This window comes from Gymnodraco acuticeps, unplaced genomic scaffold, assembly GCF_902827175.1.
Source record: "Gymnodraco acuticeps unplaced genomic scaffold, fGymAcu1.1, whole genome shotgun sequence".
Taxonomy (NCBI): Eukaryota; Metazoa; Chordata; class Actinopteri; order Perciformes; family Bathydraconidae; genus Gymnodraco; species Gymnodraco acuticeps.
In genome coordinates this window covers 180164-197320 of record NW_022990822.1, presented here as the reverse complement: position 1 = coordinate 197320, position 17157 = coordinate 180164, and the positions used below count along the sequence as shown (strand labels likewise).

Below are 17157 nucleotides of genomic sequence, written 5' to 3'. Positions count from 1 at the left end.
CAGCCTCGAAATTTCCCACAACGAAGGACGCCGGGCTCGGTAGAATTCCAAGTATCCTGGACATTGGAACAGTCCTTCGGCGCCACTCGATGACGTAGCATCCTTGAAATAGTGGCTCTAGAGCATCCTTACTCGACATTGAGAAACAGTGAACACCCAAAGTGGATTTTGCATAATAGGTGACCTTTAAGGGAATGGCAGAGTCCAATTAGCAGAGTCCAATTAGCCATGCTACATAAACAGTTGCTGTTCATCAGCTCAGCTTTTGCCAGTATCAAGGCGGGCTGCAAGACACTGACAATAGGATTAACAACACACAACTGACAATCACTCATTTGACTAGATTATATTATATATTAATAATTATTATATATAATTATAGATTATATATAAAGCTGAAGTTCTGACCTTTTGGCTCATCTTCATCTTCTGATGTCAAACCTAATGGTTTTCAGTGTACAGCAAACATAAAGCAATTGGCCTCGCTGTTCCAGTAGCTTTGGAGGGGACTGTATAAACACACACCTCACTATCAGCTCTGAATAAGAGTGTTCTGATTAGTTCTGAGTAACATGAATTGTTGCTCTTTTTTAAATAAATCCATAAGTGCATGTTCATTTTGGATGTATCATTTGTCTTGTGTCACATTTGTTTTTGAACTCCTCCAGTGCAGCTGTCTTTCAGAGACAGGGATCATGTTAGTGTGAACAGATCAGAGACTGCACGGACCCCCCCCCCACCTTCAACACACAGACCAAAACTCCCTTTCTGAGCTCATTCCTGTATTCAAACATTAGATGTGATGCTTTTTTGTATTAGAAAGTATTGTTCATGTTATGAATCATTAGGGGAGGTCTGTGGTCACTGCTGTCCTCCATCTGCAGGAGGGTGCACGTGCAGTTGAATATGCTGAAGAAACAGTCAGCATATCAGACAATTCAAGTCTGTATGTATCTGGCTAATCTCCTGACTTTATGGAAGTGCAATATGAAAGCAGCAGTTCCTCATTATCCTGGGTTTCTCCTCAGCATGTCACGGTTTAAAGAAGTGTGTTGGAAACAGTGTAAAAGGTTTATTGTTCTTTTCTGAAATTCAAATGCCAAATCACTGAATGAACAAAACAAGTTATGTTAAAAATGGAAATGAAAAAGTATAAAGAAAGGAAAGTAAGCGACACTTAAAACCATTTAGCTGTAAAACTGAACAAATAAGGGGTTTCCATGGCAACAAAACCATGTGCATTGAGACCTGATCAGCTCATCTTCATTCAGTGGCTTCAGATCCTGACTTCTGTTCTGAAGTGTTGAAGCCTCCTCTGAACATACAGTACAAGTGACTTTCATATGAAAGGGTTATAAAGTCCAATAGTCCAAATGAAAGAAGGAATCAGTGAGGAGGAGGAGGAGGAGGAGGAGGAGGAGGAGGAGGAGGAGGAGGAGGAGGAGGAGGAGGAGGAGGAGGAGGAGGAGGAGGAGGAGGAGGAGGAGGAGGAGGAGGAGAGCGGTCCAGGTCCAGCTGCAGCACTCTACACCACCTGACAAACATTCTCTGCTCTCAAGATAACCCAAGCTATCAGAAACAACACTTGTAGTAGAACCAAGAAATATCTTTCATCCAACTGTTTTCAAAGTGATGACGGAGGTCTGCTCGTCTGAGAAGCCTCTGCAGTTGAGAAGAAGTTAAGATTAAAGAAATAATCTGGGGCTGAATTATTTACACAATTTGAAAATTAGAAAAAAATATATGTTGGCATCCAATGGAACCTCTGGAGAAGGCTACAGTCTGATCCAGGGTCAGGTCACACGCCTCCTTCATCGCTGTGTGCAGGAGAAAATACAATCTTAAAGCAAACACACAAAGTAAAACCAGCTTTCTTATTTACATGGAATACATTGCATTATCAGTTAACTCCGTCCATCATCCACCCCCCCAACTTCCCTGCTTATAGCATTTGCAGAGTTCAGACACGGGGGGGGGGAGTTTGTGGGTGGAACTGAGGAAGCTGGCTGGGAAGGCTCCAGAGTTTCTACCAGTTTCCGACCCGGATCTGGAGGTTGTTCCCCGGGTCTGGAGGTTGTCCCCGGGTCTGGAGGTTGTCCCCGGGTCTGGAGGTTGTCCCCGGGTCTGGAGGTTGTCCCCGGGTCTAGAGGTTGTCCCCGGGCTGGTACTGAGGCTCCGTGGCTGTGAAGTAGTCCTCCAGGAAGGCCTGCAGGTACTCGAAGGTGGGCCGCTCCTCGGCATCCTTCTTCCAGCACTGCAGCATGAGCTCGTGCAGGGAGACGGGGCAGTCCTGGGGGATCGGCATCCTGTAGCCCCGCTCCACCTGCTCCAGAACCTCCCGGTTATTCATGCCTGAGGAGAAAACACACAGGTGAGAGAGTGCACTCAAATACATCAGTATATCCCACCTCTACATATGAAACACACCCTCTGAACCAATTATGAGTTACATTTACGCCTTGACACACAGAAAAAACGGAAACGTTGACTTTAATGAAATGTATAGGTCTACAGATTTCACATAACTGTATTACGTTAGTTGACAGCAATTATATCAAGCTTAGATAACAAATATTAGGTCCAACTGTCAATTTGTTGACATAATACATTTAATTTAAATTATTGAGAAAAATGAATTATTTAAACTATGATTTGCATTAGTCCGTGTATTTTAAATTCAACTGTATTTTCTTTCTTCAACCAGTAAATAAAACATTTAAAATGTATGCTGTTTCTGGATGTGGTGGAAAGGGTTCAAAGGGGCTTTCCTGTTGTCTCAGTCTTTATTGATGAGACCTTGTGTGGAGAGAGGGGACAAGGAGGAATGAGACCTTCCTCTGCAGCGTGATCTACGTCTGCTCTGCCAGTCGCTTAAACAGAGTGTCTGTGGACATGTGTTCTGTGTTAATACCAGCTAAAGTCACACGTATCACCAGAGCAGCCTTTACCTGTTTAACAAATACCCTGCCTCTGTATTTCTGCTGTGTCCTGCTTAGCGTCACACGGCCAGAAGGAAATCAGCCGACTAGCCCTTTATTTCAGATGCTCTCATTGTTCTCATGTTAGCTCACATTCTGTCAGCAGCAGGGGTTTCTGTTTTCATAGCTGTGTGTGTTTTCTTTTTATAAGGCCACTTTATGTAGATGTCCAAAGTGTGAAGCCCCCCCCCTCACCTGGGTAAGGCACCCGACCCTTGGTGGCCAGCTCCGTCAGCAGGATGCCGAAGGACCACACGTCAGACTTGATGGTGAACTTCCCGTAGAGCGCTGCCTCGGGGGCCGTCCACTTGATGGGGAACTTGGCCCCTGAAGGAGAGCACACATCAGATGAGCTTCAGTGACCTCTTGACCTCTCAGATACACAGCAGTACTCTGTCACATCCAGAGTATTTACATGTATGTCTACACGGATGCACTCTGGCAGTCCTTCCTAACAGGGGCGGACTGGCCATCTGTAGAATCTGGAGAACCACAGAACGGCCGGTCGTCAAGGGCCGTTGACGGCCGGCCGGCCCTTTAAAAAAAATAGTTTAACGTCATCATTTAAGTTGCGCTGACGGCCGACAGAGGGCAACAGCGGCCGCTAATGCAGTTGTGTGGTTCTTATCTGTCAAATAATAACACACGAAGAAGAAAAAAGACCGGCCACACGAAGAGAAGGGATTAGACGCCACGGCAGACAGGGAGAATGAAAACACATGGATACAAATCAAAGAAAACGAAAAGAAGAAGGTGGGGCCGAGAAGGCAAGAGAAAAAAAGGTGACGTCACTCGCAGGTGAAGCATATCAATGTCGCAAATTGACAGACCTTGTTGGCAGCAGCGCTGCTACAAGCACTATCAGCAGCAGCTTAGAACAAGTGCAAGATGATGAAGAGAATGATGAGGGCGCGAGTTCAGATATACAGCCAGCCTCCTGCGTTCATGATGAGGGACAGAGTTGAGCTGGTGGAAGAACCAGCTCAACTGGCACATACAAGTGCAGGGCAAGAGGTGGGTGAGAATTATCCCTTGAACTCAGTGGCGTTTTCTCCTGGAGGCCAAGGGAAGCCAGGCTTCCCCTGAATTTAGGATTGTAGTTATCATTTTAATAAATAAATAAAAACACTTAGTTTAGTTTCGGTAATTATTCTGCCGGCCCGTATCTCCCCCATTCTCATTGAGTATTTTACAAAGAGTGAAACAGCGCCCCTCTAGATGTCATGGTGAAACAGTAGATTGCACTCTCTGTTGCGAGAGGAGGCTAGCCGAAATGTTCTTCCCTTGGTGAAAAAAAATGGAGGGATTGACCAATCAGATGAGGCTCACGTCATGCCTCACAATCCAATCAAATCGCATCAACTTCAGTTCGTACTGTATCACCGCCCTTAAAAAGTAGCAAGCAACTGAAGCAAGTGCAATTATGGAGGGTAGAGATTTGGAGTATTTCATCAAAAATAATTGTACTAAACTTCCGCTACAGCAGCAACTAAAAATGAAATCTGATGACAGGCCAATGCCCAAACTGGAGCTGTGTACAGCGAGGAACAAAGGAGCAAATCAGACGTAAAACTTTAAATAATAAACAGCGGATTTCTAACATTTGACATTTCATGTGGCCGGACTGGGTCAGTTTCCAGGGCTGAATTTTAGTCCCAGTCCGCCCCTGCTTCCTAATATAGTCACACCACCAACAGTCCTGTGTCCTGTACACTATTATTCTAGTCCGCAAACACACAGGAGCGTTCTTCATCAGTCATTCATAGCTCATAGTTAGAGTGATGTGTGCATCGTTGTGGACGGTAGCTGCTATTTGTCAGAGCGTGTTTTCATTATGGTGCTCCCTGGGTCTGTGAATGTGTGTGTGAGCATGAACACTGTGTGTGTGTGAGACGAGCCCCACCTTGCCGGGCGGTGTATTCGTTGTCCTCGATGAGTCGGGCCAGGCCAAAGTCAGCGATCTTGCACACCAGGTTGTCTCCCACCAGGATGTTGGCGGAGCGCAGGTCTCTGTGGATGTAGTTCATCCTCTCGATGTAGGCCATGCCGGCGGCCACCTGTGGAGCACACTCTACTTTATTCTTTTACTCCACTACATGTATTCTACGTTTTTAGCTACTAGCTACTTTAGATTTAGATTATTAATACAGAATATAACTCAACTAATACATTATCATATATTATGAAAGGTTAAGCCACACAGTAGATAGTAAAGTCAAGTGAACCCCACTTTTACCAAGTGCAACATTGAAGTACTGAACACATTAATGCATCAATAATTATAATACAATAATGTCAAATATAAGCTGTTTAAATAAGGAGTACTTAACTTTGATGCTAGTACTTTTACTTGAGTACAATTTACACCGTCGTTTTGCTACCATTACTTAAAGTGGACCTATCATGCTATATTTGAAATATATATTGTAGGGCCATACCTATATAAAACATGTCTGTGACGTTCTTTTTTCAAAATACCAAACAGATCATGCATTTTAGCCATGCCTCATTTCGCTCTATTTGCTCTTTTCCAGCCCTGTCTTTGCAGGGGCTGATTCTGTGACTACAGCGCCACTTACAGGCCTGGCATATGAACTACAGCGTCTCCAGTGCTTTCGAGCGGTCTCTCATTCCCCTGATAGGTGGAGAGTTGGCCATATAGGCGGAGCTCCTCGTCACTGACGTCAGACTATTTTCAAATCTGGATCAGTCTGTATCAGATCCGTTTTTAGAGATTTGGGTACGGAGGAAAAGAGAGGGTTGTGTTTGCTGACACTTGGTGAGTTCCCTGACACACCGGGGACACATATTCATGTATACAAGACGTACAAAGGTGCATTTTGCATGATAGGTCCCCTTTAAATAAACAACCTGATCCTTTCTTCCACTTCTTGCTTTTTCTGAATATGGAATACTTTGTTTATAACTTCCAGAAGGTTCAAGAATGGATATATATATATATATAAACTGGCAGGGAAGCAGGTCAATTCAACATCTGTGTGAAGGTGAGTGTGCAGAGCAGGTGTGTTAGGGATAAGCCTCCTCTACCCAGTGTTTCATGGTAGCTCATTGGGACATTTGAGGGAAACAGAACATCTGGGAGAGGGACATTTAAGTCAAAAGTAGATTGACTACCTACTCAAAATCTAGGTCTATCATTAAGGGAGGGATTAATGCAGATATAAAAGATTAAGGATATGTCACGTTTAGTTTTAGAAAGTATTGGAATCATTATCAATAATTGTCACCATGTAAAAAACATATAATACACCTGATCATTCTGTTTCTGATAGGAAATGATAGCACTACTCCAGCTCCACGCAGCAGAGCGGTGTGACGGAGCTGTACCTGAGCGGCCATGTCCACCAGGTTGGGCAGCTTCAGCCCCCGGCCTTCTCCGTCCTTCAGGAACTCCAGCAGGCTTCCTACAGCACACAGAGACACAACACACACACACACACACACACACACACACACACACACACACACACACACACACACACACACACACACACACACACACACACACACACACACACACACACACACACACACACACACACACTGTGTGTCAGAGAGCCATCCACCAATCAGTGCAGCCCAATGGACCCCGCCCTCCACAGGAATGACCAACCACATGCAATTATCTCCAGCTGAATGTGGGACAGGAGCTTTGTAATTTGCCTGTTCACTTCATCACCAGTAATTAGTCAGAGTTAGCGGCTGAACGCAGGATGGCGGATATGAGAAACACTTGGACATTCATCAGATTTCACAGGGGCTCTGCTGTTTGAAACACATCCTCGTCTCCAGTCAATGAGCGGACCCAGACGTGCCTCAAGGTCCCTGTGTGTGTTCTCCCATGTTTCATGCGTGTCTGCAGCTCTTCGTTGTGTGCTTTCTAAATGCCACTGTTTTGGAGGATTGTTGAGAAGGCCTTAATGGTTTTCAGTCTCTTTGAAACAAAGGCTTTGGAATTACTATATTCAGTCAGAAAAAAGGTTCGTTGAAATTGAAGTGAAATGTAGCAAAGCACAATCGGTCCCTGATCAGATCCTCTACCAGTCCCACAAACTGCTGGCTCTAGAGATGGATTTACGCCTTTTTGTTGCATAGAGCTGCAGGTGTCTCTCCGTCTGTGTCCATGAGCTGCGAGTAGATACCCAACTGGCAAATATGGAATGAGACCGAGTGTAGCTAAAGTGTTGTATTGGCCTGGAACCTTCATGTCAACAGAGCAAGACAAAGAGCTAGGGTGTCAACCAGTTTTGGTCCCGAGCTGAGCAGTACGAGTTGGGATCAAAGAGTTGTGTCTTGAAGGTGCTGATGCAGCTGGAGACGTCTGCTGCTACTTAGAAATAATTTATTATTTATCTAACATATCATATTCCAATAACTGCCATTCAGACTCTTATTGCACTATTTCACTTTTTCACTATTTTAAACCATTTTTCTTTTTGTATTTAATATTTACCTGCACTATATTTGTCTGTCTATCAGTTGTATTGTGTTGCTCTGTTGGAGGAGCCTGTGACCTAAGATTTCCATCGTCATAACTACACTGTAGCTATGTTCGTATGACAAATAAAAACCTTGAACAAACTTTAATACGACTTTCACAAGTTCTGTTGGATCAAATGTAGGATTTTACATTTAACTTCATTCATGAATCATTTATCATTTATGAGCAAATAACTGTAGTCATGGCTGTGTGTGTGTGTGTGTGTGTGTGTGTGTGTGTGTGTGTACCTTGGCCCATGTACTCTGTGACGATGTAGATGGGTTCCTCGGACACCACGGCGTAGAGCTGCACCAGCTTGTCGTGGCGCAGCTTCTTCATGATCTGAGCCTCCTCCAGGAAGGACTCGGGGGACATGGTGCCGGGCTTCAGGGTCTTCACCGCCACTTTAGTGGTGCCGTTCCACGTTCCTGCACACCACACATGCTGCCATCAGTACAGGGGGACACATTCAACTCACACCAAGTCAGTCAGACAGAACCTTCTATTGAGAGGTGACTGTAGGCTCATACAGGGAAAGGACGCGAGGTGAACGTGCTGTGCAGAATGAGATCAGGAGACGGCACGAGAAGCAGCTCCTCGCTCATCCAGTGATGTAAAGTAACTGAGGACAGCTACTTTAGAACCGTACTTAAGTAACATTTGGATGGACTTGTACTTTACTCAAGTATTTACATGTTTTGCTACTTTGTACTTCTTCTCCTCTACAGGTCAGAGGTACATGGTGTACTTTTCCTCCACTACATGTATTTAATCCCTTTAGTTACTTCACAGATGTGGATGAATGATGTGAAATATAATCAAGTGTTAAATCAGACTGTAGTTCCACCTGGAGTAAATCCACCAGCTACCCTGCAGTATACAAAGTCATTCAAACTAGCTGCACCTTTACCAGCTTTGAGAACACTTTCATGATCAATCATTATAAAACATATCATATATATTATTCTGAAATGGACCAATCTGCACAATGACTACTTTCACTGTCGCTACTTTCACTATATTTTGATGATAATACTTTTCTACTTTCACTTGAGGAACATTTTTAATGCAGGACTTTTACTGTAACAGAATATTCCTACACTCTGGTACTTCTACTTTTACTCAAGTACAAGATCTGAGTACTTACTTTTACTCAAGTACAAGATCTGAGTACTTCTACTTTTACTAAGTACAAGATCTGAGTACTTCTACTTTTACTAAGTACAAGATCTGAGTACTTCTACTTTTACTGAAGTACAAGTCCTGAGTACTTCTACTTTTACTCAAGTACAAGATCTGAGTACTTCTACTTTTACTAAGTACACGATCTGAGTACTTCTACTTTTACTAAGTACAAGATCTGAGTACTTCTACTTTTACTCAAGAACAAGATCTGAGTACTTCTAATTTTACTAAGTACACGATCTGAGTACTTCTACTTTTACTAAGTACAAGATCTGAGTACTTCTACTTTTACTAAGTACACGATCTGAGTACTTCTGCTTTTACTAAGTACACGATCTGAGTACTTCTGCCACAGAGTTTGTTTCTGAAGGATAATCAAATGGATACGAGACTAGGAGTGGACATTGATTTGTGATTTTGGAAACTTGCACAATGTAAATGTATTCTAGTAGACCTAAACAATGGATTTATGATCCGTAGAAATGGCCATGACATGGGAGCTTTAAGGTGGCTTTTAAAGCCAGGAGAGGGTACAGATAACCCTTCGTAGGACGATTGACAGAGGCCAGCCTGTCAGCCTCTCAGGCCGGTGGCTGGCCTCTGCTGTGTCAGGGCATGCAGTCACTCAGTGATCCCTCCATTCCTCTCATTCTGCAAGACGACAGCATGTTAGAGTGACCCCAAGGGAAGACATTCACTCTACGGAAAGTGTGCATGCTTTGATGTACAATGAAGTCCATAAATCATATATGGGGGGGGTATCACCTTCTGTGAGGAGCCCTACACTGCTGAGCCGGAGTATGATAAGAATGCACAGCCTTGTGTTCTGACAATGGCCAATACTAGACTTCCTTACCTAAGCACGAGTAAATGATTTACATTTGAGGTAAATAAGTAAATAAATAGTGAGATTATTTGGTGCATTTTAAAAACCTTTGCATTCAAAAACAATGACTGTGAATTAGTAGTTTATTACTGAACAGTTTCAAACTGCACACTGCTCCTGTCCCTTCAGATACAGAGAGCCAGCTGACGGCTAGTTTAGAGTTTGACTCACGATCAATGTAAGGAGCTCATTCCTGCAGGTGGCCCGATCATTTATTTAGCTACTCCCAAAGTCTTTTTATATTCCTTTCTTTCCTTGATGTTATTATTTTTTTAATCTATAATAATTGTAAACCTTTATTTAAACTTGGCCATTTTGGAGTGTGGTACTGCACGTAAGGCTGTACTCGATTCATTACTAGTGTATCTCCAAAGTCTTAGTTTTACAAGAGACACTGAAACCTTGCAGGGTGCTGGAGAGGAATGAGATCACTGTCCCTTTCACTCCCAGGAGCAAACTCAATTGCAATTCTTGGCATATTACAGAGTGCAGGTAAAAGGATAAAAGAAAATCTTCAAATGTATTCCCAGGGTGGCCCGGGGGGTACTTTCTTACCGTAAAACACATCAGCAAAACATCCCGTGCCCAGCTTTATTTCCATCACAAGAGTGTCTCTGCTGATCTCCCAGGCATCATGACTCAAGCCCACAGTGTCAGGGATGTGGTTCACACACACGGCCGTTAAATTAAAGCACAAACCATCCGCACTCTCTACATGGGGAGGGAAGGGAAGGCACACAGGGTTAACTACTGGGGAGGGGGGCATGCAGAGAGGGACATGGAAGGGAGCCATCTTCAGACTGTGAAGCAGAGCCTCCTGACACACTGGATGTTGTTCATTTTGGAAGGGAGGGGTCAGAAACAGAAGAATGTTCCTGGAAAAAGCCCCAAACAGAGAATGGTCTAAATGTCCTGCCTCCCTTAGCGGCCAGATTGTTGGCTTGTGTCTGGTGTCTCTGCTGGCTCAGTGTGGCCCCCTCCATGTGGCCTCTTCTTCCAGAGGCGATCCGTACCCATCCAGACCTCCCCAAACTGCCCGTTCCCAAGACGCTTGATGAGCTGCAGCGACTCGCGCGGGATCTCCCACACGTCCTTAGTTTTAACGGACAGGTCTGCGAGGCGGGGCATCCCCTTGTGGCAGGGGACCACCAAGCGGCAGCAGAGCCCGGCGGCCCGGTCTGCACGGAGCACAGCGAGGCAACAGGAGGACAGAAAGACACGTACAGAGTTAGCAGAGAGGGGGGGGGGGCTCAAACCAACACACTAGGGTCAGGGCTCCAGCAGGCATCAGTCTGACGTTTCAACACCTCAAAACTACACTAACAGGAGCTTATCACCAGGCGTCAGGGGGCTGTGTGTGTGCCCAGATGATGTTTTCATGACCTTGTGGACTTTGGGCTTGGACATGGACAAATGTCTGATGGGAAGCCTGCGGTACAAACTGGGAGCATGGACATCTGAAGTGAGCTAAGCATCCTTGAGTTGCATTTACAGGAACTAGGATCAGGCACTTTTGGATCGTTTGGATAATTTACTTTTGGACACTTATCTTACTTATAATATAGTCTTCTATTAGACTAATGTATGAAGGAGATCAATCTGTATCCTTGTGTTTATCCTTCTCTCTTTGTGTCTGTGGATATGTACATATCTGCTTCACATATTTACACACGGCATCTATTGCACGTCTGTCCGTCCTGGGAGAGGGATCCCTCCTCTGTTGCTCTCCCTGAGGTTTCTCCCATTTTTCCCTTTAAACTCTGGGTTTTCTTCGGAAGTTTTTCCTTGTATGATGTGAGGGTCTAAGGACAGAGGGTCTAAGGACAGAGGGTCTAAGGACAGAGGGTCTAAGGACAGAGGGTGTCGTATTGTCATACTGATATTCTGTACACATTGTGAAGACCACTGAGACAAATGTAACATTTGTGATATTGGGCTATATAAATAAACATTGGTTGATTGAATGAATGAATGTATATCATGGTATGCCTCACTTTGGTTCTTGTTCTGTCTAGCATCTGTAATGCCAGACAGAACAGGGTTAGGGGATATGTGTGGCCACTTCAATAAACCAATAAAGCCAGATGGAGCTTTGCTATTGTGTTTTATTGATAACTGGAAGTAAACAAATGTAACTGTTCTCCCTTGAACTTGGTCTTGAAGTAGTCTGAATGAATATACAGTAAACTGCAGATGAAGCTGGAGGACTGAGCAGCAGTCTGGGTGTTGGTCACATGCCATGTACGCCTCGCGTACACACTTTACGATAATGGCAGTCATTTCTATAAAGGGAGAGTTTGAAATGTGCATGTAGAGTTGTGGTTAAACAAAAGGTGGAGCACGTGGGAGGCATTACGCAGCGGCTTGTTGGCAGAGTGCTGCTCCAGATGCTCCATGTTGATCCTCGGCTGTGTGCTCCTCACTTTATCTGATCTGAAACAGCTTTTACTGTGGAGGAAGCGCTCATGTTTGCTTGTGATTGATTAAGCCAGTGGATTAGGGGAGAGTTTCCGTTTGTGCCTTCATGCTGATATCTAGTGAGACCACCCTCCCCTTTAATACTGCAGGGACAAAGTGACCCCCCCCCTCCAGTGATAAGCCCCCGGGTTGTTTGCACGAGGCAGTAAAGACCAGATAAAGGCTGTGGGGGGGGTTCAACCTGCAGCTCCACCATCAGAGCCCATCTGGCTGCTCACTGAGCTGACTGTTCATTCTGTTGTCACTATGTGGACCCTCTCCTCACACCACAAATCAAAACAGCAGCTTTTTCATAGAAAGGCGTGGCAGCTTCAAATAAGAATTCTGTGCCCTCAGTTTTGACCTCATCCATTATTGGATTTGAAAGCTCTTTGTGAGGGAGCGATTCATTAACTTGCTAAACAAGATGTTGTCTTGTATTCATTTAGTAGCCACGAGCAGCAGCAACACGTCTCCTAAGTGTGCTCCACAGGAAGCCACGGTGCCTTTCACAATAGAACACTCATGGTAAGCCAAATCATTACTTTATACAAAAATGAGATATGCTATCTTGATTCTGAAAACATCTTCATTTCACATTTTATAATGGGGTTTTTAACGTTGCTATCTCAAAATAAGAACAAACTGGGGGGGACTGTTTTTCTCTTCTCAAATGTTACGTACTCTCCCTTTAAATGTGATGTGCATCCAGATGGGCAGTGATCAGCTGATGTCTTTACACACATGAGGACAGAGGAAAGCACAAAGCAACACAAGCACAAGCCCTGAAAAGAGTCACGGTTAGTTGACGACATGTCGTCAGCTCCATATGTCGTCTATAAAGGCGATTCATGCACCGTAGTGTAGAAGGTTAGGGATAATGTGACATGTGACAAACACACAGAGAATCCATGGTGTTGACTTTAGGGTGTAAATATCAATATGTCAACGTGCCAATTAGAGCATGACAGGAAACATATCCTTTCTCAGTGAGAAGACACAGAGGAAGAGGAAGAGGGGGTACACAGAGGAAGAGGGGGAACACAGAGGGAGAGGAAGAGGGGGTACACAGAGGAAGAGGAAGAGGGGGTACACAGAGGAAGAGGGGGAACACAGAGGAAGAGGGGGTACACAGAGGAAGAGGAAGAGGGGGTACACAGAGGAAGAGGGGGAACACAGAGGGAGAGGAAGAGGGGGTACACAGAGGAAGAGGAAGAGGGGGTACACAGAGGAAGAGGGGGAACACAGAGGGAGAGGAAGAGGGGGTACACAGAGGAAGAGGAAGAGGTGGTACACAGAGGAAGAGGGGGAACACAGAGGGAGAGGAAGAAGGGGTACACAGAGGAAGAGGAAGAGGGGGTACACAGAGGAAGAGGAAGAGGGGGTACACAGAGGAAGAGGGGGAACACAGAGGGAGAGGAAGAGGGGTACACAGAGGAAGAGGAAGAGGGGTACACAGAGGAAGAGGAAGAGGGGGTACACAGAGGAAGAGGGGGATACACAGAGGAAGAGGAAGAGGGGGTACACAGAGGAAGAGGGGGTACACAGAGGAAGAGGAAGAGGGGGTACACAGAGGAAGAGGGGGAACACAGAGGGAGAGGAAGAGGGGTACACAGAGGAAGAGGAAGAGGGGGTACACAGAGGAAGAGGGGGATACACAGAGGGGGAACACTGAGGGAGAGGGGGAACACTGATAACATGAGGACAACTGAAGACCCTAACCCTAAGTCTCACCCTGTAAACACACATATGGCGTCAGGAGTCCCAGTTTGCACCGAGAGGAGCAGATGCAAACTGGGACGCCTTTGCTTCAGAAGAGTTGCCTTTCCGGTGGAACAAAGCAGTCGTTATGTTTCTTCTTCACTGCTCTAAGAACTGAGGCAACACATGACTTTGGTTCATAATGAATAAAGAAGCGTGCACGGTAGAAGGTGGACATAATGTGACATATCTTAGGTTTGCATTTTTTTCTGGTGCCTCATGGTAACAGCCATCTGTCATGGCTGCATGTGATCATGTGATCAGATGCAGCGGCACGGTGTCTGCTTAATGCTCTGGATCAATTCAAGGAGAAGGACAGCGGACTTTGACGTTGCTGTATGGACTGATACAAACGGGGCTGCTGTGCCAATGCTCCATCATAACTTAGGTCTCCATGGCAACATCTGTCTGTTTCCTCTCTTAAATGGAGTGTGCTTTAGGTTAGAAGCTCCACAAGGCAATAACAAATATAGGCTTTGTGCTCAAAGGTAGGTTCTTGAAGTAAGTCAAATACATGAACCGGAATGTGTCCTTGCAATAACCAGAATAAATACATTTATCAGAAAATATCCTTAAATAAAAAGGTAACGCACTGAAATGAATCTTGATTACATGAATACTGGTACTGTATTATGTGGTGTTGCTTAGTGAGAAGTGGTCAGATCAACACGGGGTTAGTGGCAGTGTGGATGTCTGACAGTGATGTACCTGAGTAGTGCTGCACCAGCTGCTGCAGAGTGTCAAACTGAGCCCTGGTGGTGATGTAGTAACCGCCACTGTCCAGCTTTCGGATCTTATAATGCTTGACATGGTCCCCTTTCACATCGTCCCAGTCCCGTATGGACAGAGAGAAGGCACCTGGGGGACACACAGTTCATAGACTCAACATCAGGAACCTGACTCTGATTGCAATCAGGGAATGTCTGAGTGACGCAGGTTGATAGTGTCAGTGGGCTCACCCTTTGTGGTTTCACTCTCCCGGATCAGATAGGTTCCTCGAGGATTGCCAGTGGACAGCAGCTGCCTCTCTGCATCTTTACGGCCCAATTTACCAAAGTACCAGCTGCAATGAGAGGAGAAACCATGGTAACCCAACAGCAGATTGGTAAGAAGTAGAATTGACTGCAGGAACGTCCTCTTGCTCCAGTCTTAGTTTTGTTTATTTCTCACATAAGGCAAGTTTAAGACTTTCATTGGGTCATTGTGAGATCCAGATAATCGTAGGAGATGTTTCCTGAGAACTCATTAACAAACCCTGAATAAGGCCCCCACTGATCCAGGCACAATGTCAAACATCACAGCCCCCTTTAGTCATGTCAAGTTACATTGTCTCTTTCATTCAAAGAGCTCTGACAAGTTTTGGATTTTGAGTGCAATACAAAGTGATCCTGAACACGGGAAATGTTATTGTGAATCACCCCAAGCAGAGTGTCTTCTCCTTTGTAATCTTTCAAGCCAATATTTAGCATTTTGGCTGATACAAATGCTGATTACAATAGATCAGTGAAAGTGAATTGTCATTGATATGCTTGTATTTCACCACTACATCTCAGCTGTAAATATTGCACTTTTCACTACACACACACACACACACACACACACACACACACACACACACACACACACACACACACACACACACACACACACACACACACACACACACACACACACACACACACACACACACACACACACGTGTATATAATATATATGCACTACATATGTCTGACTTACTTTAGATTTGTTTTACCTTCAGCTTTAATGATAGAATACAAAGAGGGAACATTCTACTGCAGCTTATGTTCGCTGATAATACTGTTACATAAGAAATGTTTTGAATTGTGGATTTTGACTTGTAGTAGAGTATTTATTATTACTGAACTATGGGAAGTTAATAATACAACATAAAGTATGTGCTCTTTTTGTTTCAGTTGCTACAGCTGTTACATGCTGCTCTCATTTTCTCATTTTGCTTATGTCTGTTCTGGTACAGAAGAACGACTGCCTTCCAAAATGTCTTTCAGAGGATTCCTCTGACATAATCAGGATGTGTGATGTCACTATATTAACATATTCTAGTCTTTCACTTTTCTTTCGCTTAATTTGAAGTTTTGCCACACTCAATGTTATGCTCATTGTTACAGAACTTGTATTGTGTAAGTTTTATTTTGGGTTAAGTTGACAAAGGCAATAATGGCTACATATAATGCTGACTGTGCTCTTTGTCCTGTATTTATTTCAATTGTACTTTGAGAGATTTCACTTGTAAAAATACATTTAAAAATGTGAAAGAGACTACTAGAAAATGAGGAGTCCTAATGGCAGTGATGTTTAACATTTGGAAATGTAAGTTAAGATGTGCATATCTTTGTCATTAGGCCCATGGAGAAACCCTTGTGTGATGCAGAAGGAATGCAGACTGTTGATTGGACAGGAAGGCCCTCTGCCTCATGTGGCTGTGGTGTGGGACACCATCGTCCTACATGACCTCCAAGATGTGAGCAATGGGGGCAATCTACAGCCTCAATCTCGAATACCCCAGCAATATGACGTACTCTTTAAAATCTTCAGAGAGTCAGCATCAAACCGGACCAGTGCTGAGCAAGAATCCATAGGCTCAGAAACACACAGCTGAGATATCAGCTGTTTGCAGCAGTGTAGTTGGTACAGGGCAGGTCTTATCTGAATGCAGCTACTGACATCCTCAACACAAATGAATGCACATTTCAAGCCCTTACTGAGAGGAAGCTGTTTGTTTGGAGTCTCCTGCTCTTAATTATTTATATGTCTTATTGTCAGTTACAGTTTTGGAAGTATTGAAGTATTAAAATAACATGTTTAATGTTTAACAGTTTAATACAGCATATTTCTGGTATATTCATTTTTAATGTCACCTGATATATAAGAAGTGTGTTGAATTGTGTTGTCACTAATATATGTGTGTTTTTATATATTCATATGTGTTAAACTTGAATGGACGAGTACATTTTTTGGACGAGAGGTTTTTTATAATAATATTCCTATAATGATGTCCCATCTTTAGTAGAAGTAGATTAGCGCAAATGGTCTTTTCTTCCACTTTTGTGTTATAATCAAAAGGTGTTTTTTTGGCTATTTGTGAGTAGGTGAGGTACAGTACAACCTGTGATTTCTGCCTTGAGTAAAATGATTACCCGTGGATGAGTATTTTTCAGAAAGTCATTAGAAGAGGCCCATGAGTCTCTTTGCTAATTATCAATGGTCTTTGCAAATTAACAGCAGATGTACCCATGTTAATTTAATTGGTAAGAGGTCAGAGGAACTCCAAGAGAGGGGCTTCCTCAGACCTAATACAATTAAAGTCTTGTTTGTTAGTGGTTCATATCCAGCATGCATTAGCTAAGAAA

At 44.0% G+C, this 17157-nt stretch overlaps 1 protein-coding gene across 6 annotated transcripts in view; it reads right to left on the bottom strand.

Annotated features, from left to right (window-relative positions):
* Positions 1-1057: 1057 nt before the first annotated feature.
* Positions 1058-17157, bottom strand: part of LOC117557151 (tyrosine-protein kinase Fyn) — a 109036-nt gene continuing 92936 nt past the window's right edge. For 4 of the 6 annotated variants that reach the window (XM_034232841.1, XM_034232840.1, XM_034232842.1 and 1 more), the window contains 9 exons: positions 14728-14831; positions 14477-14626; positions 10564-10728; positions 10106-10261; positions 7728-7907; positions 6327-6403; positions 4882-5035; positions 3174-3305; positions 1058-2352 (listed from right to left, as the gene is read on the bottom strand). In XM_034232841.1, coding sequence (XP_034088732.1) covers positions 2144-2352; positions 3174-3305; positions 4882-5035; positions 6327-6403; positions 7728-7907; positions 10106-10261; positions 10564-10728; positions 14477-14626; positions 14728-14831 — 1327 coding nt within the window. In that variant the 3' untranslated portion in view covers positions 1058-2143. The remainder of the gene's footprint in view (positions 2353-3173; positions 3306-4881; positions 5036-6326; positions 6404-7727; positions 7908-10105; positions 10262-10563; positions 10729-14476; positions 14627-14727; positions 14832-17157) is intronic. The other 2 variants (XM_034232844.1, XM_034232845.1) reach the window with 2 other exon arrangements.